The 23036-nt window shown below is 49.1% G+C and overlaps 1 protein-coding gene, 1 long non-coding RNA gene and 1 other non-coding gene across 42 annotated transcripts in view; 2 read left to right on the top strand and 1 right to left on the bottom strand.

The window, feature by feature from the left end:
• The window catches only part of KLHL3 (kelch like family member 3), a 288734-nt gene that overhangs the window by 260983 nt on the left and 4715 nt on the right, over positions 1–23036 (top strand). For all 40 annotated transcript variants that reach the window (XM_021084794.2, XM_085014707.1, XM_085014695.1 and 37 more), the window contains 6 exons: positions 5330–5447; positions 5842–6039; positions 7508–7609; positions 11981–12109; positions 15313–15453; positions 18021–18164. In XM_021084794.2, coding sequence (XP_020940453.1) covers positions 5330–5447; positions 5842–6039; positions 7508–7609; positions 11981–12109; positions 15313–15453; positions 18021–18164 — 832 coding nt within the window. The remainder of the gene's footprint in view (positions 1–5329; positions 5448–5841; positions 6040–7507; positions 7610–11980; positions 12110–15312; positions 15454–18020; positions 18165–23036) is intronic.
• Positions 398–481, top strand: MIR874 (microRNA mir-874). The gene has a single exon (NR_128443.1). It is a non-coding gene; the product is annotated as a microRNA mir-874 (primary transcript).
• Positions 9505–13056, bottom strand: LOC146405767 (uncharacterized). Its single transcript, XR_014838846.1, has 2 exons — positions 12757–13056; positions 9505–12654 (listed from the first exon to the last, which is right to left on the bottom strand). It is a non-coding gene; the product is annotated as an uncharacterized LOC146405767 (long non-coding RNA).

Genomic DNA, 23036 nt, shown 5'->3' with positions numbered 1-23036 from the left:
CATCTCTATTCAACTTTTTAAAATGACACCAAAGATCCATTTGGGCTGGAGGTGGGTGGCTTCCTCCTGAGTTGGGCTGTCATGCTTTCAGAAGACAGTGTTGGAAACAGGGCTGTTGACATGGTGGCTGGGGTGACTTTTCACCTGGGCCAGGCCCAGAGGTGGCCCTTCCCCTCCCCCATTTGGTCCTTTCAATGGACCCAGGCCACACCCTAGAAAAGACCCTGGGGTCTTGTAAAACCCCATCCTTATCCCTGGAATTATGGGTACTCACTCTCCCCATTCACAGATTACATGCGTTCTTTCCTGCTCCTGGTTGGGAATCTGTGTTTTTTTTAGCAACTACCTTAAACAAGTCTTCTGCCTCGACCTCGTCATGCTCCTTCGGATGAATTTTTGGTGTTAGCCCTGCGGCCCCACGCACCAGGGTAAGAGAGACTCTCGCTTCCTGCCCTGGCCCGAGGGACCGACTGGCTGGGCCTGCCTTCTGCCCGGCTCACCGGTCATGGAAGAGAGTTTGGATACACGCTCTGCTCTTGCCTGATGAACGAAGGGTGCAGAGCCCGAGTGGTTCCTCTCACCTGAGTGCAGAGCCTGATGAGTTCCAGTTAGGGTCCTGAAATGCCAGGAGGCATGAAAGCGCTGCGCAGTTCACTTGCTGCTGTTCCCCTGGCTAGTCGGTTACCTAAAAGCTCTCGGACTCAGACTGGTTGTCGTATTGTCAGGGGGGGCCCCATATGGCTTGGCTTTCACAGTCACACTGGTGGAGTCAGATTCATCCTCGTGAAAGAAATAGCATCACATATGTATTTGAAAACTGTCTTGTTATGCTGAGGGTGCAGCTTCCTTCCTAAGGAATCAGGCAGTCTTTCCATGGCCTCGCCAGTGTTCCTGAAGTAAATGGCCATTTGACTTTGCAAAGCGAGAGTCTTTTTCTTGGAAGCTGTCAGTCAGATGGTCGTGCCCCTTACCGTGGCGTCTGGTTCCCCAGTGTTCTCTCACCAGGACGTCTGCAGCCTTCAACCCAGGACGACTGAGCCTTGGAGTCAGGACCCCAGGGTGCCCTGCAGGACTCCGACGTACACTGCTGATCTGGAGTGTGTGATTCACTTAGGTTTGGTCCAGTACATTTGTTAGCCTGGAACCAGGTCTTTGGTTGTGATTCCCCTGACCCCTGGTAGTTCTTACTCAGGGTTACCTTGAAAGATAAATGTTAAAAAGAGTGATCATTCACTAAGCTGACATCTATTGAATTTCTATTAAAGCAATTTCTGTTCAAGACCTTACGCATTTTTAGTGATTTGGCATCTAGGATGTCGGGGAGAGAAAGAAAGAAATAGGACTCTTGAACTCTTTGAGCCTGAGATTTTCGAGAAATATAAAATTCGGGCTCGCAAGAAAGAACGGGGCAAGTCTCTTCTTGCCCCGCCATACTGTGGTTTTCTTCAGTAGCTAGAGGTTTACAGTTTCAGGGATATAAGACATGTAGACATGGGGGAATACTCCTTTTTGTCTTAACTGGTTGCTAAGATTAGGTATCTATGGAAACAAGCATCCATTAGTAGGCAGGATAGGAAATGTATGCTTTTTACGCTGCACGATTACACAGTGATGAGTGTAGCGTAAGATGGCTTTTGCAAGACCTGCCACAGGAATTGGATTTCTTTTGCCGCGGAGAGAAGCAGAAAATACGCCTACTCCTCCCCCTGCCGTGAGCCTACCTCCGCACTTTCAGAAACCAGTGGTCCTACCCCCACAAAGACCTCATAATTGCTCTTCCCAGATCATTGTACAAGTTTGTAATTTTAAAAGTCATTTCTCACTGGTGGTTTTATGAACTCAAAGGCAAGTTTATTTTGAAAACCTTGTTCTGAATTATTTTTATCTTTCTACTCGGGTTTTACTTTAACATTAAAAAATGTTACATTTCTATGATATTTGTTTCCGTGTTACCGTGACAGTTTTCAGAGATGAGTGCTGGATTTCCTCCAACAAGAATGTACCTCCCAACTCTGGCGGAAGGATGGTTTCTAAATCATGGTTAATTCCCTTGAAGCTTTGCCTTTTTTACTTACAGAAGAAGCCTTGACAGCTTGTGCAAAGAATAAACAGTCTTCTTCTGGTGGTTGAGTCCAAAGATGGAAAAGCTCTCTTTATCTTTTTATCTGTTTTCCCCAAATTCTGTCCCCAGAGTTGAAATATGGCGTCCAGTATGTCTTAACCCAAGAAAGTAACATTCTGGCCTATGTATGTTTGTTTGTCTTTTTTTCCATTTAACTCTGTATTTTTTCATTTAACTCTTTGCATTTGGTATTTACTATTCATTTATTCTTTATTCCAAATAATTATTTGAGTCATCACTTTTGCTTAACCCTAGATAAGCCCTAGGGGTTATCTTGGTGATTGAGGCAGATACATTTTTTTTCTGTGCTGGTAGGGCTCAGTGTCTAGAAGGGGAGGCAAGGTTACCAGACAGTTATGGGACAAAGTGGGTCACTTCTTGCGGGAGAACCCAGGGTGTCTGTGACCTCAGAGAACTCTGCTTTGGAGGTTAGAGAGGTCCTCCTGGAGGAAGTGATGTGTAAACGGAGACCTGAGAGATAAACAGGTCTTAGATTAGAGCGGGGGCATCAGATGGGGGGAGGAGTGTTTCAAGGAGGGGGAACAGAATGTGTGAGGGTGTTGGGTGCCTGAGGTCACTGCAGAAAGAAAGCTGAAAACTGGTTTTATTCCCACTTAGCCCCAAAAATCAGATTTCAAAGAAAATCCCTGCAATAGTTTGACTTCATTTTAACATTAACAACTGAAAACCAGAAGGACAATGCAAGTTCTAGGTATGTTTGTGAACACGGGAAGTCATTTGGCCCTGGAGGAGTGAGCTGGGCCTTGTCTGAAGTTTGCCAAGAAGCTGTGTTCATTTTCACACACCCCCTCCCCCAAACTGTTTATGGATGCCTGTCCAAGTAAAAAATTGCAGATGGGAAGTAATGTAGAATTCAGCATCTCTCTGAAAAGGGCTGCTTGTGGTGCAGAGCAGTGGATCCTGTGAGCAGAGGAAAGTCCAATGCAGAACTTTTATTTCTGGAGGCAACAGCAGCTCAAACCCTGGACTGTGTGTCCTGGGGTCCTTTGGAATATTCCAGAAGGTAGAACTGAATTCTGTGTTTGAACATTGGCCACTTACATTTGGTCTTGGAACTGGAGTTACTGTGGAGTAACTCTGAGGACTGGCGACCCCTCCCCCCAACATGGGCAGCGGATGAGCCTGCGTCTGCAGTCTTGGGGCGTGAATAATTGATCTGGAGTGGTGGTTGTCAGCTCTGTATCTGCCTCCCCATGTGGTGGGTAATACTTACTTGAGGGCACTCTCACAGATTTTGATGATAACTTTTTTCCCCGGAAATACACTCTGGGGAAGGAAGGAGCACTCTGGTCATTTTAACGGCAGAACTGTTTAATGGCTCATCATCAGGAAATCCCTGTGTCTGTGGGTTAGAGCAGTGGTTCTCAAAGAAGGACTCTTGGACCAGCAGCACCAGCATCAAACCGGAACGTGTTAGAAAGGCACATTCTCACTCCCACCTCAGTCCTACTGAATCAGAAACTCTGGGCAGAGGGCCCAGTGATTTGTGTCTTAACGAGCCCGCAAGGTGATTCTGATGCCGACTAAAGTTTGAGGACCACTGGGGTAATTAAGGCAAGCTACAGGTAATGAGAAGATCCTGGGACTTAAATCGATTGATGCCGGAGACTTCGTTGCTCTCTCTCCACTTAAGAAATGTCTTGGAATGAGTGAGTGAGAGTGATGTGATTATGGGGACAGCCATGAATTTGTACATGTTCACTGAAATATGTAAACCATTATTAACTTTGGGTATTTTAATTTTTATTTATTAATGGCACTCACAAAAGTCATAGCAGTGGGGAACACCACAGTTCAATACTGAAGTTCTAGTGCTGCAGCCAGATCAGTAGCTTCTGGTTTTCTTGTTTTAATTACTCCCTACACTAAGAAATATGTTTAAATTGCCTTTTTAGGAGACACATACATGTGTGTATAAGCAGAACAAATATTTGATGGAATAACACCCTTACTGTATTTTCTGTGCTGTTCTTGTTAAAAAGCATGCTGGTTGCAACCCATTAAATTGATTTCATGATCTCATGACCCACAAACAAAATGTGACCTGCAGTTGGTAAAACGTGGCATGGTGAGCTGTCCTGGCATAGACCTGTCTCTAGAGCAGGAGAGGGCTGGGGCTGCCCTCCTCTCTGTGTCAGGTGCATGTAGCTTTCCCTTGCTCTTCTGCTGCTCTTAGCTGTGTGGTCTTGGGCAGTTTACCTGTGTTATATGAGCCTTACTCTCCGGAACTGTCAGTAATGATACTCTTACCTCACAGAGTTGTGGTGATAAATGACAACATTCTTCGCACAGTGATTGGCAGTGGCAGCTACGACTTTGCTTGTGGAAATAGTACTAGAGCACTGTTTTTTTCAGAACTTCATCAGTTATATACATTTTTGTGGCAACCAGCACAAAGTGGTGTCTCAAATTTTTTCCCAAATGGTGACAAATAAGTGCCCCCTATAGTCTATGCATTCAGAAATGTTTTTGAATTAATTTTATCTTAAGAACGCATCCACCTTCTGTATATTCTAAAGTATATTCAGATGTTGATATTTATATTTTTTGGAATGTTTTGTTTTGATGGAAAATTTAGTCCTCCCCTACCCCGAAACCCTTGAGGATACTGAGATTGCAAAGATGCCCCAAGCACATACCCCCACGTAGCACTGAACAGGTGCACTTGGGAAGCGGATAAATTATGCTTGTGTTTCTGTGGGAAGATGATCCTTAGACTTTTCTTTTTCTTTTTTTGCCCCCCCCTTTTGTTTTTGTGTTTTCTAGGGCTGCACCTGCGGCATATGGAGGTTCCCAGGCTAGGGGTCTAATCCGAGCTGTAGCTGCCGGCCTTCACCACAGCCACAGCAACGCGGGATCCGAGCCGCATCTGCAACCTACACCACAGCTCATGGCAACGCCAGATCCCTAACCCACTGAGCAAGGCCAGGGATCGAACCCGCAACCTCATGGTTCCTAGTCGGATTCGTTAGCCACTGAGCCACGACGGGAACTCCCTTAGACTTTTCTTGAATGTTCATGTGTGTTGGTGATTGGGGCAGCATCTTAATGTATGTAGCTCTGTAAACTGGCCTCTTAGATCACCCATGGATTCTGGGCATTGAGCATGTGGAAGTAACAGGGGTCGGTTACCCATGAATCTGGATGTTGGAGAGACCCAGCTAATGTCCACTTGTCTTTCTGGAGGTCATGATCGTGGTTGGTGGCCAAGCACCCAAGGCGATCCGCAGTGTGGAGTGCTATGATTTCGAGGAGGACCGGTGGGACCAGATTGCCGAGCTTCCCTCCAGGAGATGCAGAGCAGGTGAGCGTGTGTGCTGGCCGCCTCTGCCATCTTGTCTCTACTGGGTGCTCAAACCACTTGCAGCTCCTTTTTTCTGCAAACGCCTGTGCATTCGAGACTCCCTTCCTTTCCCTTCCTCACCTGCATAGTTTCTAGCTGCACCTTCTGGGATCAGTTCCTATGTGCTCAGGCACTTCAAGCAAGCCAAGTATTTGTTTGAATCGAGCAAAATTAGACAAGGAAATGTGAGATGGAATCCATGTGAGTCCCATAGCGACTTCCAAACATCTGAAGCTGGAAATCACCTCCTCTGGTCAATTATTTGCTTTCCTACCTTCTTCCCCGATTGTCACTCTTCAGCATGAGTCCTCAGTCCCCTGAGATGACTTTGATGCCTTGGTTTCCTGTGTCTCAGGTGTAGTGTTCATGGCTGGCCATGTGTACGCCGTGGGCGGGTTTAATGGCTCTCTGCGCGTGCGGACCGTGGACGTGTATGATGGGGTGAAGGACCAGTGGACGTCCATCGCCAGCATGCAGGAGCGCCGGAGCACGCTGGGCGCTGCTGTGCTCAACGACCTGCTCTACGCCGTGGGGGGCTTTGATGGCAGTACTGGTAGGTCCTGGACTCAGCCCTGCTTCGTCCCAGCCTGGGATCCGCCTTGCATACAACCTGATTTGTTCAGCCAGTTCCTTGGCCAGCCTTCTGTCCCTCTGTAGCCACTGCCCCAAGAATATACCCATCCTCCCTCCTTTCCCAGCTTGCATGTCAGAGCCAGATCTTTCTACACACAGAGTATGTAACTGCCCATGTGCTGTCATTTCTAGAGGCCCTTTTCTCTTCTCAGTGTCTGGGAACTCATTTACCAGGGGATGAGACTTAGAGCAAGTTCAGCCAGACAGTGTCTCAGGTCTCTGGTCTGAACCCTCTGCTGAGCAGATGGGGGAACTGAGCTTCAGCCGTGGGACGAGACCTGGCTCAGGTCATGCAGTCTTTTTCCATGGCCCTTTCTGCTGTGCCACCAAAGCTTTGCAAGGCTGTTCCATTGCAGACACACCCCCTTGTTCCTGGCTTTTATCTAGCTGTGAAGTTCAAATAGGAAACTACTAGTGGGTGTGGACTTGGAGAAGCTGTCTTATCTCTCCTTTCTAGGTGGATGGCTTAGGAAACAGTAAGCCTGTTAAACTAAAATGATAGCCTTTGGCCCCCAGTGACATGAAAAACATCATGTTTTACTTCTCTGAAATTTCACTGATTGGCCTTTTCTTTGCCTCTTTCATATAATTCCAGAGTCTACAGCCCCTCTAGAGCAGGACCTGAGACTGTGGAGAACAAAGAGAAGTGGGGGCATTGCTTCTTTTGGGCCTGGCTTTTGGCTGCCAGTGGAAAACTTGACTAAACTGTAGCCTAAACGAATGAGAGCTTTTGTTTTACTAATGAAACAAGAAGTCCAGAGGTTGGCAGATGCTGACTTGTCCAGTTGCTCGAGGATATCGGGACCAATTCTTTAAGAGTCTCTTGGCCTTATCCTCATGATCACAAGGTGGCTGCTATAGTTCCAGCCAACACATTTGTGTTCCAGGTAGCAAGAAGCAGGGATGGATGGCACATGTATCAGGAAAGCAAAGTCTGTTGCAGAACCTCTCTTGGACTTCTGCTTAGGTTGCACAGACCTGGTCACCCCCACCCCCGCTGCCCGAGCTCCAAGGGAGTCTGGGAAGGCAGGTTTTTAGCTTTCCAGCCTCTGAAGTAGAGGGAGATAAGAAAATAAAAAAGGGTTGGAATAGGTGTTCAGTGAGGCAACCTCAGGTGTTGATTCCATTCTATTCGTTTAATGATTTACATCCTGGCCCCATCCTCTCACAACCCAGCCTCCAGGTCAGGTCTCGGTGGTCCCCTCAGGCAGACACAGTGTAAATGGGCTTCAGGGAGGTGGCATGGACCACAGAGGGAGTAGAGGTGATGCTGAGTCCTACACCCAGGTTTCCAGCCCCCAGGTCTGCACTCTTCCCCTGTCCTCACCGTTAGCACGGCAGGGGGAGGCCTGGCACTGTAGAAATCTCATGAGTCTCTTGTCTCCCAGGCCTGGCGTCAGTGGAAGCCTACAGCTACAAGACCAACGAGTGGTTCTTCGTGGCCCCAATGAACACGCGACGTAGCAGTGTGGGTGTGGGCGTCGTGGAGGGTAAGGAGCTGCAGTGGGTGGTGCCCGTTCCTGTCTTGGCCCCTGGCCTCTTCCTCCTGTCACTGCTCTGGGTCAGGGACTCATACCCGGATTTAGCAGATGCGGAAAGTTGAGGCTGGGAGAGGTGCAGCTCTTGACTCAAGGCCAGACAGTGGATGAGCTGCGCTGGGGGAGTGAGAGGAGCCCGTCACTTTGGCCACTTGTCTCTGTTGCAGGTTGGGTGATCCAGAGTCAGTACACAGCCCAGGAGTATAATGTTGAGAGGGTGGGAGTTAATTGCTTAATTCTGTCCTCATGCTCACACGTCGAACGCTATTAACAGAGCCCCGAGTGAGCTGATTAGTCGCTTCAGGGCGGGTTGGTGGTGGAGTCCTGCTCTGGGCAGGAAAGGTGTGTGTGGTGAGGCAGCAGGGAGTGGTGAGGTCTGGGGTCTGCTTAGATAGTGCCCTGTAGTTTGTCAGTAGCGTCTGAGTTCCAGAGGGGAAATTGATGCAGCCCACACTAGTAGGGAGCATCGCCACTCCCAGACCCCGGGTCTTCTGACTCAAAACTCAGAACATCAGCAAATGCTAACAGAGTTTCATAAATACATGTGAATTCAACATGTTAGAGCATAGAGTATTATTTGGACTAAAACATACTTTGCAGGACAGCACTGATTCACTCGCTGAAGTGAGAATCGAGCTGGAAATCTGCATTCACACGTACACACAGGCATCCTCTGACTCACGTGCACTCACGAGAGCACAGACATACTTTAGGGAGAGTGTAACGTGCAATGAGTTAATAGGAGAAAGATTCTTTAATAGAAAGATGTTTTTTCTCTCACTGCATTTCCAAGTCCTTACCAGTTCATGTAGTTTAAATTTTAATGTGGAAGTGTATTGTTCTATACGGAAAGACTCAGCTTAGTGAGTGCAAGGATTTTGTCCTCCTAGCAAGATAAATTGTTTCCTGCAGTCTCATCCTCCTGGTGGAAGAGAAAAATTGATTTGTCTGCTCTAAGTGCTTTGTCTCGCCACCTTCCCATTCCCCCACCTTGTTCCTTAGCCAGGAATATCAGACAATAGAGCAGGGGTTGAAAATAGCATATCCCTGGTTGTAGACTCAAGGAGAACCTCGGGAGGGTATGTTTTCAGCTGACATGGGGTCAGAATGGTTGATGGGGGTTAGAGGAGGCACCTTCACGGTACTCATTTGAAATACGCCCCCTGCCAGAGGCTTCTGTGAGCATGTGCTGCGCGTGGCAGAGGTGCTGTCCAGTGGCATGTCCTGTAGACTCGGAGGACAGATTGGGATTTGTTTGTCTTGTCCATCCTGAGTTTGAAGCCCTTTGGGCTGCAGGTCGCCCTGGACAGCAGGGAGTCCAGTGGGCAGCTGTGGTGAGAAAGTCCAGGGAGGATCATAGCGGACCCTGCTTCCCGTGGCCTTGCAGTGAGAGGCCACACCGTCTCCACACCGTCTGCACCGCACCCGCCTCCCTCTCAGCTCCTTACCACGGCTGCAGAGCCTCAGGGACGCTGCGGAACAAAGTGGGAGGACTGAGCTCATCTGCCACCAGCTGCCTAGCAGAATCTCTACTTAGGGAAAGGGAGAGTGAGGTGGGAGATGAGGCGGAAGCCCCCAGCAGAGCGGAGATTGTGTGTTCTGGAGACAGGTCGTCCTCGGGAGCTTCTTGCCTCTGCCACACCCCAGGCCTCTCTCCTCACGGGTGCCGGGCAGCTGGCTGCGCAGGTTGTTAGTCTGGGCCCTGAGAGGGCTGTGAGTTGGGATGTTTCCCTCTGGCTTAGTTGAGGGCAGAATCAGGAGGAGGTAGCCCTTTTTTCCAGAAGGGCCTGTTGAGAGGGGCTGGGGTCGGGGGTGTCGTGCGCATAAATCAAGACCAGGCTCAATGATAGCAGAAGGAAGAATTTTATGTTTGATGTGGCCAAAGTCCTGATGCTTGGACATAGTTCTGAGCCTGAGAATCTCTAACTTAAAAATAATTGCAGATTTTCACATACTGCTTGTACTTGTGGTATCTCTCCATTTATGAAAGCACATACTGACAAGCTTGAGGTAGCGTTTGGGGCCTGCTGTCTAGGTTGGCCATGGCTCCAGGCAGTAGGAATGGGCAGGGGGTGCCTGCGGGCCCCTCAGCGCCCTGGGCGCCTGTGGGAGTATGCAGTCCCACCGTGTCTCAGCTTCCTCTCCTTTGAAAAGAGGAGATGCTTCTGGTGTGGGTTGTACAGACGACCTGGCTTCCGGCTGAAAGATGCCGTGGATGACAAGTGCCAAGTGGTCCTGACTTTCCTGGGGCTTGTTCTTGAGCCGGAGACCCTGGTGGTTTCATTTAGGAAGCCCCATCCTGGGAAGAGAGCTGAGCCATCCCCACAGAGAATGTCTGCTTGGCACCTTGTTCCTTTTGCCTCCCTGATCAAATCAGCAGACCCACTGGTTATCTAACCAGTGAGCTGGCTTGAGAGAAAGAAGCACTGCACACTTCCCGCCACCACCCAGACCCCATCTTCCTGGCTGTCCACACAGAAACCCGGGGCTGTGGCATCCGCTCCGAGCACGGCTGTGGGCACCTTCTTCTCCCTGGCCCCTTGGGAGCTGACTGCAGCTGTAAAGCCAATAGCCAGCAAAATCATGTGGGTCTTGACACAGCTCGGGTCTGGCCTGGGTTCCTCCTGAACTCTCCTGCCCTTCCCACTACAGTGGGTCACAGGAAACCTCCCCTGGTGATCTGGAGGCCACGCAGGACCCCCCGCCCCCCGCCCCCCGAGCCCTTTCCCTCCCTCTGGCTGCACAGAGTGTTGTGGATGGAGAGGCTGTCGCACCTGGGCTGAGGCCTGCCCTTGCGTGAGGCCCCCAGGCACAGGCAAGATGTCCTTTTGACCTCACGGTTACTCAAGTACAAGTATTTAGAAATGATTCTTGCCCTGAAGCTGGCGGCCAGGTGCCAGGAGGGGAGGCGAGACAGGAGTGAGGCAGGCTGGGGAGGGGTGCAGCTTCCTCCCAAGGCTGGGCGCAAGGGCGGGGGCCAGTGTCGGGGTGGGGAGATTTATTCTTTCAAGAGTCTGGTCTTATATTTTCCTTACAGATCATGTTGTCCATATATATGAAAGGAATGTGTGCTCATGCTAAAAGACATATTTATGTTCCGTGCTTTTAATATGTACTTGAAGATATTTAAGTGTGTATTTAAATATGTGTTTTCCATATATATATTATATATAACATGTATGTAGTACATGCTCATGATTGTACATTTATAGCTTATCTTTTGATATTTTTAATATATTGTGTTTTCGTATATATAAAGTAACATATGCTCACAATAAAAATAGCTTGTAAAATTGGGATATAATTTACATATGATAAAGAATACACATCTTAAGGAGAGAAAAATCCTTTGATTAAATAATCCTTCTCAGTAGATTTTCATTTGGTGGTGTTTATTTAGTCTGTAGCTAGTGTGTAAGATCCTTGTTATAACTCCAGGGTCTCTCCTAAGTCTGAGAACCCAGCACACACACACGTGTGCATACACACAGACACAGACACACAGACACACACACACGAGACCCTCCCACCCCCAGCACATGCACACGTGTGCGTACACACAGACACAGACAGACACACACACACATGCACGAGACCCTCCCACTGTATTCTAAGACTGCATGTTAAACCCAAATGTTTGACTCTCTCTCTGGGGAACTCAAATACCAATTTCCTGCCCCTGCCTCAGGCTGAAGTGTTGCTCTTGGGTAACAGCATATGGTATTTTTATTTTAAAAATGAGTGATGGCGCCTGAGGGTTCTTGTGCGTGGCTCAGAGATTGCAAGGGGTCTGCAGGTACTTTCCAGCTACCCCAGCCCAGCTTGTGCCCAGGGCACTCCATTCACATGTTTTGCCTGCCAGAGTTGTGGATGGAGTACAAACCGTGTGAAGACGGTACTCGGGTTCTCATGGGAAACTATTTTTCCCTATTTGTTCTGTTTGCCGTTGTGAACCTTTAGCTAGAAGGTCTGCCCGCTTGGCTGTAGCTGGGGCCCTCAAGCTTTCCATCTCTCCCGTGCCTTGTCCTGGAGAGGATCTCTCGTGGTTCACAAGCAGGAATACCCTGAGCCCCGGTGGTGCCAGCCCATAGCTCACACTGGGTGTGTGGGGTGCGTTTTGCGAGAGGTGCAGCACTGGTTGGAGATGCTCAGGGCTTAAGAGGAAGCAGAAGGCAGAGGTGTGAAGGATGCTTACCCTGATGGGCAAGTGAGTTGGTGGTCTTCCTGGAGGGATAGGGTCCCGAACGCTGATGGAGGTGTGGGGGCCCCTCCACGTCTGTGCCAGCTTCCACGGTACCCCCTCAGTCACGTTGTCCATTCCAGGGAAGCTGTATGCCGTCGGCGGTTATGATGGGGCGTCCCGCCAGTGCCTGAGCACCGTGGAGCAGTACAACCCCGCCACCAATGAGTGGACGTACGTGGCGGACATGAGCACTCGCCGCAGTGGCGCAGGTACGGTGGGGGCTCGGGGTGAGGCTGGCTCCGATCCGCTCACAGGGGGTCTAGGGGCCAAGAGCTGAGGGTTCTGCCTTACCTCCCTCCCTCTGCTCTCTGGCGGTCTGTAGCGTCTCTCTCGCACCTCCACCGCCAACCCAGCACACAGGAGGTAACCTTCCCCAGGGATTCCTTTGCTCGGGAGTGTCTGAGCTAATTCCCTCTTTGGTGGTGTGTGCGGCTCTGGACAGTGAAGCTTGCTCTGTGCCACGTGCTGTCCGGACACACACTCGCCAGGCCTCGTTGTCCTTGATCCTCATCACGGCCCTCAAAGGTGGACACGGCGTGACTCCACTCAACAGATGTAGAAAGGGAATCGACCGGGGTTGAGGCAAGGTCCTATCGTGAGTAACTGGCAGGGTCAGGATTGCTACTCCGGTCTGTCTCACTTCAGAGGCAGCTTTTTGGACCCCCAATTATCAGAGTCTCATTCTTATGAAGTAGTAGGACAAGCCCGGCTGTCCCAGTCTTCCGTGGAAAAGCGAACGCTTGCCTGTCTCTGTCTTGGGGTTGAAAGCCAAGCTATTAGTGTTGGTATTTGGAAACAAGCCTGTGTCTCCCCCTCACCTTTGCTTCCCTGCAGCCCCTCCCCACAGGTGGCCAACCTCCGCTTCCTGTGGGCGGTCCAGGAGCTGTGTGGTCCTCGGCGATTTTCCAGGAAGTGGAGCAGCAACCCCTTCTTCCCTGCTTTGTCTGTCCCGTCATCTGGGGGCCCAGAGGAAAGGGCCTGGCAGGGAGGCTGATCTCTGGCTCTCTGTTCCCGGTTCCTGTGGGAGGGGTGACTGATGCCCATCCTGGCTGGCAGGAAGGCCATGTGACTTCTGGGAAGGGAAGCCGCCACAGGGACTTTTCCCCCACTGTGCTATTCCTTTATATATCTCGGTGTGTTTGAGGATTGAGTTGTGATCTCACTTTATACTACCAAACACAAGACCACTTCCCCAGCATTCCTTAAATATTACGCTATTTTAATATTTTTCAGGAACAGCTGTGCACTCACTGGTTAGAAAAGGAAAAGCTCTATGGCTTCATTTAAGAAGCATTTGCTTTTGGAAGGCTATTTTTAGGAAGCTCGTCTTGTCTGTCTCTGCTGATCCCAACAGGTTGGCCCTCTTCCTAAACCTGTAGCAAAGGCGTGGAAGTCAGGAGGCCTGGCCCGTGGTTCTGGGTCTGCTCCACGCACCATGCGGCTCTGGTCTCTGATTCTCGATGTGAAAGGAGCAGGTTGCAGTAGGTGTCTCCAGCGCCCCGTTCAGTGCCTACACCCTGGCCCTTCTCCATTCATGGGCTCTTCCTGCCCTTTCGGTTTGTAGTACTGGCAGAGTCTTCTTTGCACTTCCTGGAAGTCCTGTGTGTGACGTGAGGTGTGAGAGCATGTGTTGACAGCCCGAGGAGGCGGGAATAGCTCCCTAGCAGGGAAGCAGTGTGCCCTGAGCTGCGTGGCTGCTTCTGGGAAAGCCTCGAGCAGAAAGTGGGGCATCCCGGACAGAGCCGGGAGCACAGACCTGCTGAGAAAGTCCAGGCGAGTCTTGTGGGCAGAGCTGCCTTTGGCGGCTTTTTGCTCTGTCTCTGCCAGGCTGCTCAGGGCTTATTGCTCAGTGGAGGCCACTCGGGCTTCACCTGGGCCGGAGGTCCCGGATGGTGACAGGGGGGCTGCCTGCCTGATGCCTGTGTCCCAGGGAGGCACCGTGACCTCAACTGGGGGGATGGACTCCCTCCCAGAGGTGGGGTCTTTGCTCAGGTCTTTGTCAGCACCCTTGCCTCAGGCTCCCAGGGCAGCCTTTCTTTAGCGCTTCACATCCCTAAGATTTGCGGACACCTCACCTGTGTACTTGGAAGCCCTTATATTTGCCGTGGTAGGTGTTGTTTGGTGGCTAAAGACCCAGAGACCCTGGCTTCAGGGGCCCCCATAGCTCTGGGTCCAGGGAAGCTCCTTGTGAATGCTTGCAGAGGAGCCTGTGCAGGGCCATGGTGCCCCAGTGCCAGGAAGGCTGCCCATTTCCTTGGAGCGTGTGGGCCATGCCAGCAGATGGCTGTGAGGAAAGGAGGCCATCTCTGGGTCCCTGCTGCACGTGGAGGAGGGGACAGTGAGGTGGCTTTGGAGCACAGTCAGTTCCCTTTGACCCCAGTTCGTTGGAGAGCCTCTGCTGATACAACACCACCACCTGCTGTTCGTTTGGGGCAACTGCGAGGAACCGTTTGCACGTCCGCTTGATAGCCCGTGGGGTTTTACACGTCTTGCCGTCTTGCCGTTCAGACGGTACTTGTTGAGAACCTCTTCTCTACTGTCGGGCACAGGGAACCAGATGTGATAAGGTAGCGTGGTTCTTGTCCCTGTGAGGTGTATGTTCTGGAAGTCGATTCTTGGCTCTGAAGCCGGGCTGCACATCCTGATCACCTGAGGTGCTTTGTCTGACTCCTGACCAGTGTCTCTGGGAATGAGGCCGTGTAAGCGCTTTGCAGCCTTCCCCAGCCAGGTGAGCTGCAGCCTGTGGGTGGAGTCCACTGGAACTCCCCGTCTAGTCCGGCTCCCTCACCATACAAGTCGCCCTGCACGGGAGGGCACCCCTGGCAGACAAGCTAGAGACACAGGTCCAGAACCCAGGTGTCCCAGCCAGCAGGTCAGCTGCTCTTTCCAGGGCACTGGGCCAGCCCTCTGCTTTCTGGATTTTATTTCCTTGACTTGTACTAAAGGATGTTAAAAGGTCATTCTGAAACCTGTGAATGACGCAGTCCTGGCACTTGGCTCAGGCTTGTCACCATCATGAGTGACTTCGTGCCCTCTGCCATCCAGGAGGAGAGCGAGCGGGCGGAAAGGACGGCTTCTGCTTCAGGACCAGCAGGGCGGTCTCCAGTGTAGTGATCTCAGCGCTCCGCTGTGTAGTTTCCACTTTAACTCTTTTTATTCCACACACACACACACACACACACACACACACACGTATCGGTAAATAGAAATGGGCTTACTTTGGCTTTACATCTGGAAGTTTTCAGACTGATGATTTTTATGAGGCAGGCAAGGACCCCGCGTTCCAGGGAAACAAAACAGAACTCCCCATGTCATCCTGCTAGTGCTGACTGCCCAAGACTGGACACCAGGCCTCCTGGTTTCTGGTCACTGTAGCCAGCCCGAGGCTAGGACACTGTGCTCTGCCTTTCAGGGGTTGGGGTCCTCAGTGGGCAGCTGTATGCCACAGGCGGGCACGATGGGCCCTTGGTGAGGAAGAGTGTCGAGGTTTACGATCCTGGAACAAACACCTGGAAGCAGGTGGCGGATATGAACATGTGCCGGCGCAATGCAGGTAATCTGACTTCTTCCTCTTCCTCTCCCTGGGGGCAGGGGGCTGTGTGGCTTTTCTCCCTGCAAACACTAGCTATGAAAGAGAGGCAGAGGGGAGAGGCTCCCAGGGCCTGGGGCCGAGCTGGTATCCTGAGCAGGGAATGTCCACGTGCTGGGGAGGGGAGAGCTTGGAGCCCCCAAGGCTAGCCACAGGGCCCCCTCTCAGATGCAGAGGGCTCCTTCCCTGCCATTGAAGGGGGTTGGCTTTCACTGCACATAGATGGGCACGGAGGCCCCAACCTGATGGCTCTGTCAGATAGCTAAGCGCAGAGCTCTGTGGACAGGGCCAGAGAGTGACACTTGGTTCTGTCTTTTCTTTGCCAGTGCCTGGCTATGGGACCCTCTCAGTTCCCACCTTAAACCGGCCTCCTGCCTTTCGGGGTAGCCGTAAAAAGACGTGTGGTTCATTCTCCAGCAGGGCTTCCCCTGTTCCCTTCTTTTTATTTCCATTTCTCCTTCCTTTCCTTTCTCTTTTTCCTTCCTGTGGGAATGATTTTTCCTTAGAGTGTTTAGGTTTTTAATTCCTGGAGCCTGACACCCTTATTAAGTGATTTTCTTTTACAACTTTGCCCTGTGGGTTTTGTCCTATGTATCTTGGTTTATGACTTCTTACTCTATCGCAGTGTTGGCTTAGCCTCATTCCCAGGCTAGAAAGACAGGCAGGTGATTTTCAGGCAGGTGTATTTCCTTATACTCAAATTACTTGTTTGCTAAACCCTTTTGCAGCTTATTTGTTGAAAGTGTAAACAGAAGGGAGTTTATTAATTTGCTCATTATCTAAGCCTGCTGTGATGTAACTTGGCATTTGGCCTTGAAGACTATAGAGCCCGCAAGGTAGCTAGTGTGAGAATTAGGTTTATTTGTAAATGCCTGTACGTATACACACACATTCATATATAGATATTTCTATTTTTTGTACCAAAAACATAATCATACTGTAATACCTTTTTTGTTTGTTTTTCTTTGCTTTTAATAGGGCCACATCTGCGACATATGGAAGTTCCCAGGTTAGGGGTCAAATCAGAGCTGCAGCTGCTGGCCTACATCACAGCCACAACAATGCTGGATCAAAGCTGCGTCTGCGACCTACTCTACAGCTCACGGCAACGTCAGATCCCTAACCCACTGAGTGAGGCCAGGGATCGAACCTGCATTCTCATGGATGCTAGTCGGGTTCGTTACTGCCGAGCCACAACAGGAATACAACTCTTGTAATACCATCTTATAACCTGCCTTTTAAATCACCTGGCAGTCTTTTATGACTGTCTTATTATAGCATTAAATATGTTTACATAATATTATTTTAAATGGCTGTAACATAATTTAAATAACCAAGTCACTATTGTACATTTAGGTCCCTTCCATCTTTTATATAAATGATGTTTTGGTTATTATAAATAGTGTCTTTATAGCTAATTAATGCACACATTTAAAATTATTTCTTTGGAATAAAAGGCCAGCAGTGAAATTTTTGAGTCACAGGGAGCATATGGCTTCTGACACCATCCAGAATGGTGGTGCATTTTATGCTCACCAGTATTTAAGAGTATGTGCCAGTACTTTTGTTTTGTTTGTCTTTTGTCTTTTGTCCTCTTTTAGGGCCGCTCCCACAGCATATGGAGGTTGCCAGGCTAGGGGTCTTATTGGAACTGTAGCCACTGGCCTACGCCAGAGCCACAGCAACTCAGGATCTGAGCCACGTTTGCGACCTACACCACAGCTCACAGCAATGCTGGATCCTTAACCCACTGAGCGAGGCCAGGGATTGCACCCACAACCTCACGGTTCCTAGTCAGATTCGCTTCCTCCGTGCCATGATGGGAACTCCTACCAGTCCTGTTAATGACTACTTTTTGAGCATTATTAACCTTGAATCTAATTTTGAAAAAAAATTATACAGTATATCAGACTCCAGGCTTTTGAGGTTGTGATGGGCAGTAATGATGTTCTCCTACTTTTCTCTCCCTGCTGCGTGAGCCCTTGCCCCAAACCAGCTAACTCTGAGATCAGGGTGGGTGGAAAGCCTCGTACCTGGGAACTATATATGGATTTAGACCCCAGCGGTGTGAAGGGATCACAGACACAACCAGTAGCATCACGCAGTATGGATAAGACAGGGTTTATCAGGGAGCGGCTAACAAGCAGAGTCGAATTAGTGGGCGTGAAATCCCCCAGTCTTCTTCTGTAGCTCAGACTGGGCCTGGGAGGCCTGCATGTGCCTGTGGACACCACTCCAGTGGAATGGGGCCTGTGCCCACAGTGCTCTGCATATTTACAGGGCAGGGGCTGTGTCATGGGGAAAAAGCTCCCCGGTCAGAGACATGACCTTGTAGGAAGGGGGATCCTGGGAGCTCAGCGGTTATTGTCAGTATGTTCATCCACTGAGCAGACTCAGGCCCACAGAGCCGATTGTCTGCTGCGCAACCATGACGGGGAGGAAGAGCGCCAGGGCACCCCAGGCTTGTCCCCCGTCCTCTCCCTTGGTGCTCCTGCTGTAACACCTCCTGTGGCCTCCTTTTCCATTCCCAGGGGTCTGTGCAGTGAATGGACTCCTGTATGTGGTTGGAGGGGACGACGGATCCTGTAACTTGGCTTCGGTGGAGTACTACAATCCTGTCACTGACAAGTGGACACTGCTGCCAACCAACATGAGCACAGGGCGGAGCTACGCAGGTCAGTGTCCACCCACCCCCACCCCAATGCCCACGCTGGGGGCCGGGGTGGGGTGGGGCATGTGGGGCAGAGGTAAACCTGCTTATCTTGGGACCGAGTGCCTCCTCCAGGGGTGGCACGTTTGTCACATGTCACCACTCCTTGATTCTCTGCCCACAACATACACCCCAAATTAGCACTTGTTTCCCTAGCAAACCTGAATGTAGCCTCAGAATTATTTTTTTTTAAAAAAACAATTTTTATTATGGTTGATTTACAGTGTTGTCAATTTCTGCTGTACAGCAAAGTGACCCAGTTATACATACCTATACACACACACACACACACACACACACACATATATATCCCCGTTCTTTTACTCGTATTATCTTCCCATATGTTCCATCACATGTGATTAGATATAGTTCCCTGTGCTATACAGCAGGACCTCATTGCTTATCCACTCCAAATGCAATAGTTTGCATCTACTAACCCCAAACGCCCAGTCCATCCCACTCCCTCCCCCTCCCACTTGTGAACCACAGGTCTGTTTTCCAAGTCCATGAATTTATTTCTTTTCTGTAGATATGTTCATTTGTGCCATATTTTAGACTCCACATATGGGTGATATCATATGGTATTTGTCTTTCTCTTTCTGACCTGACTTAGTATGAGAATCTCTATTTCCATCTATAGTGCCACAAATGGCGCTATTTTGTTCTTTTTAATGGCTGAGTAGTATTCCATTCTGTATATATACTACATCTTCTTAGTTCAGTCTCCCAAGGAAATAGAAATAAAAACAAAAATAAACCAGTGGGACCCAATCAAACTTACAAGTTTTTGCACAACAAAGAAAATCATAAAAAAAGAAGACAACCTACAGTGGGAGAAAATTGTTGCAAATGATGCAACTGACAAGGGCTTAATCTTCAAAATACGTAAACAACTCACACAACTCAACAGCAAAAAAACAACCCAATTGAAAAATGGGCAGGAGACTTAAATAGACATTTCTCCAAAGAAGACATATGGATGACCAACAGGCACAGGAAAAAATGCTCAGCATCACTAATTACTAGAGAAATGCAGATCAAAACTGCAATGAGGTGCCACCTTACACTGGTCAGACGTCATTATTAAGTCTACAAATAACAAATGCTGGAGAGGGGGTGGAGAAAAGGGAACCCTCCTGCACTGTTGGTGGGAATGTAAGCTGGTACAACCACTATGGAAAACAGTATGGAGGTTCCTCAGAAAAATAAAGAACTACCATATGATCCAGCGATCCCATTCCTGGGCATATATCCAGACAAAACTATAACTCAGAAAGATACACGCACCCCTATGTTCATTGCAGCATTATTCACAATAGTCAAGACATGGAAACAACCTAGCTGCCCACGGATAGATGAATGGATTAAAAAGAAGTGGTGCCTAGGTACAGTGGAATATAACTACTCAGAAATCTTCTTAGTGCAGTGTTCCAGGGAGCCACTTCCAACTGATCTGAGTTGTCCTAAGAGGTTTTAGAATTTCATTGCCCCTCCTGATTTGTTTTGTGCTGGGCTCTTAGGTGGAATAAGATACAGTTCTTGCTTTCCAGAAATTAAACTGGAAGGCTCAGACCTGCCCACAACACCAGGAAATACAAGATGATATACATGCAAGTTCTGAGTGACATGTCCTATACAGGCTTTGGGATGTGACACGTGAGAACTGACAGAGTCAGGGAACATGTCCTGGAGGAGACGGAGCCTGATTAAACGTCGAGGGTGGGTCAAAGTCACACAGCTAGCTGCCCTTTGGGGGTGTCCACTCCTTGTGCCACAAGGCAGTGTGTTAGGGATAGAGCATGTAGACGCTCTCATCTTTTCAAAAAGTTGAATGAGGCTGTATCCTCCCATTTTATAGATGGAGTGTTAAGTAATCTGCCCAAAACTGCTTAGCTAAAAAATGTCCATGTCACACGGAGTCCCCTTTGTGCCCCCAGCAGGTTATGGACCCGGTATTGCCTTTGTGAGGAAGTGGGTTTGATCCCTTGCCTGGCTCAATCAGTTGAGGATCTGGTGTTGCTGTAAGCTGTGGTGAAGGTCACAGATGTGGCTTGGATCTGGTGTTGCTGTGGCTGTGGTGTAGGTCTCAACTGTAACTCTGATTATACTCCTAGCCTGGGAACCTTCATATGCCGCAGGTGTGGCCATAGGAAAAAATGCCCAAGTCAGAATTCAGACCCAGGTCTGAGTCCTAAGACCATGCCCCTTGTGCTCCCTTGGCTCAGGGTTTGCGGACAAAGCCTTCTCAGCCAGAGGCTGGAGTGGGGAGTGAGGAATGAGACCGATGTAGAGGCTTATTCCAGGGGATGCCTGTGATGTATTTGGCGAGGACCAGAGTTAGTGGCGCTGAGGTCAAGGGTCTCTAGGGAGATGACCAAGCGCAGGTATCTGCGAGGTAGCTCGGCTCCTCGTATCCCCTTCTCCACATACCAGAACGGTTAGAGCTAACATTTGTTTCTTGAGCACATCCAGTGTGCCAGCCACCGTCCTCTGTATTTTATGATGGTTATCTTGTATAATCACCGTGATTCCGGTGCTGTTCTTATTCCATTTTGCGTTAGAAAGGTCATCTTTCCATTTTGTTTGGATTTCAGTGCTAAGGAAGATTATGCCGTACAAGCTCTAAGGGGTTCATGTTACATTTCGTCAGCCCACGTCTTCAAGTAATAAACCTATTTTACCTTTTTTTTTTTTTCTTCATTTGTGATTTTTGTCAACTGGCAAAAGAGAAAAGATTCTAGAGGCATTTTTGGCCCTAGAGCAATTCTGTTCTTATGGTCAATTGTTAAAACCAGTGCTGTCGTTTTCTTCTTGAGGCAAAAGTGGGAAGGGCAGGGTATTTTCTAGCATAAGGCAGTGAGGCCAGAAAGTGATCCCCCCTCAGCTCCACAAGTGCCTTACTGAGACGGGGAGGCATAGGTGTGAGTGGCTGGAATCCTGCATAGGTGCTGAATGTTGCGTATCTGTGTCGTCACCGTTCACCCTGTCCACAAGCAGGTGGGAGGGAGACAAGCCAACGAGCCGTTTGTGTTCAAACCCATTGATTGAGTGAATCGGTTATCTTAGAATCTAAGTAAATGGCCTGAAATGCAAAGCTTTATGGACGGAGTTATTTATTGCAGCATTATTTGCAATAGCAAAAAAAAAACCCTCAGAACTACTTAATGTCTGACATGAGGGAAAGAGCTAAATAAACTGGAATATTTATACAGTGGAAATGGTTTTAATATCATGAGAAAATGGAGCAGACTGTTAGTTTAAAAAAAAAAAAAAAAAAGACCATACGAGCAGTCCTGGTTCATGGGAGTCAGAGTAGCTCCTGCTTAACAGAAATAGCTACTGGTGTCAGATCTGAATTTGAGTCCCAGCTCTGCCACTAGCCATGAGCCTCTGGGCAAGGCATTCGATCGGACAGGACCTCTGTTTTCTCATTTATAAGAGGAGAATAAAATCATATCAAGCCTCTTAGGGCTCTTGTGAGAGTGAAATGTAATAATACTGGAAAGCTCTGAGCCCAGTGCTTTCTTGCCAGAAACTGCTAAGTTGATGATGGTGATTCTTATTACAAGCCAGGAACTCTTCCGGAAAGATGATATGGATTCTCTTTGTATGAAGGAGTTAACGTTCTCTTTCTTGGTGGTGGTCTGCTTTTTTTTTTTTTTTTTCAAATTTTCAATGATGAAAATGTTTTATGTTCATAATCAAAAGAGAAAGTTTATATACAAAGCAATACAGCATCCTGATTCTGAAACAAAGGCTACCTTGAGAAAGAGGAGCCTGAGGTGCAGGCAAGGTGTTCTCAAGCTCAGGCAGCACACCTGGGCTTGAGGACTTGGGCTCTCCCCGCCTCTAAGCTTTTATGTCTGCGTCTCTGTCTAGGAATTCACGTGAGGTGCGTGTTAGCAGGCTCTCACCGTGGGCACACCTGGGCTTTCGTTTAGCAACGTTCTCTCAGTCTCATCTTCAACCAAAAGATTTGATGGTCATGAGAATATGTTAAAATGAGGCTCGCCGTTACCTCTCACTTGCAAGTTAAGAGTTTGACTCAGCTGCAGATATCAGAAAAACCGACAGGAACTTGCGTATATAAGGAAGGAGCGCTTTTCCCAGGCAGAGAGAAGTCTGGGGCTGTTCTGGTGGCTCAGACTGTCACTGAAGAGTCACGGTTCTCCTGTCCTTTCTGCTCTGCCAGCTTTATGAACAGTGGTTGCTCCCTGGGCCTTGCATAATAAGCCTTCTTCCAGGCAGGACAAGGGAGAAAGCCAAGCTTGCAGCACTGGCAGACTTGCATTTACAATCATGTTGCCCAGGACTGGGTCACACAGCACGTCCAGCTGCAAGGTAGTCCGGGAAGCTGAGCTCATACAGCAGAGGGCAGCCAGGAGAAGGGTTGTTGGATGAATCAGCCTACAGTATCTGCCGCACAGCCGCAGCCCATTACAAGCAAGATTTTAGGCTCATAAGTTAGCTGTTGAGGATGGTTCAGCTTGGCTAACACAGTAGCACATACAGACATGTCTGGAGTGTTTAAAAGTCTAGAATTTAGCATTGGAAGGGGCTTTCGGTTTGATGACATTAAATACCATGGGAACGGAGACTAAAGAGGTGCATGGACTTGCCCGAAGCTGCAGTGCCGCTTGACTGGTAGCAGAGCTAGGGTGGGGATTCAGGTGTTTTTATTGCTGTGAGGTCGGTCCCTTGTTCTTCCTGGTTCGTTTCAGTGTCTTCTAAAAGCAGGCATGAATCACTTGTCGCTTCTCTTAAGGTGATACTGGTCTAGAGCTGAGGAGTTTCCAGGTTGAGTGCTCTGTGGTTCAGCTGAGGGCTGGGCTTGGGG

Source organism: Sus scrofa, chromosome 2 (genome assembly GCF_054392235.1).
Source record: "Sus scrofa isolate SSC_HxYL_T2T_F1_AM1 chromosome 2, Sscrofa_HxYL_maternal_Yorkshire_Landrace_v2.0, whole genome shotgun sequence".
NCBI lineage: Eukaryota > Metazoa > Chordata > Mammalia > Artiodactyla > Suidae > Sus > Sus scrofa.
Note: the sequence above shows the minus strand (reverse complement) of the source record. Positions and strands in the feature narration are given on the sequence as shown.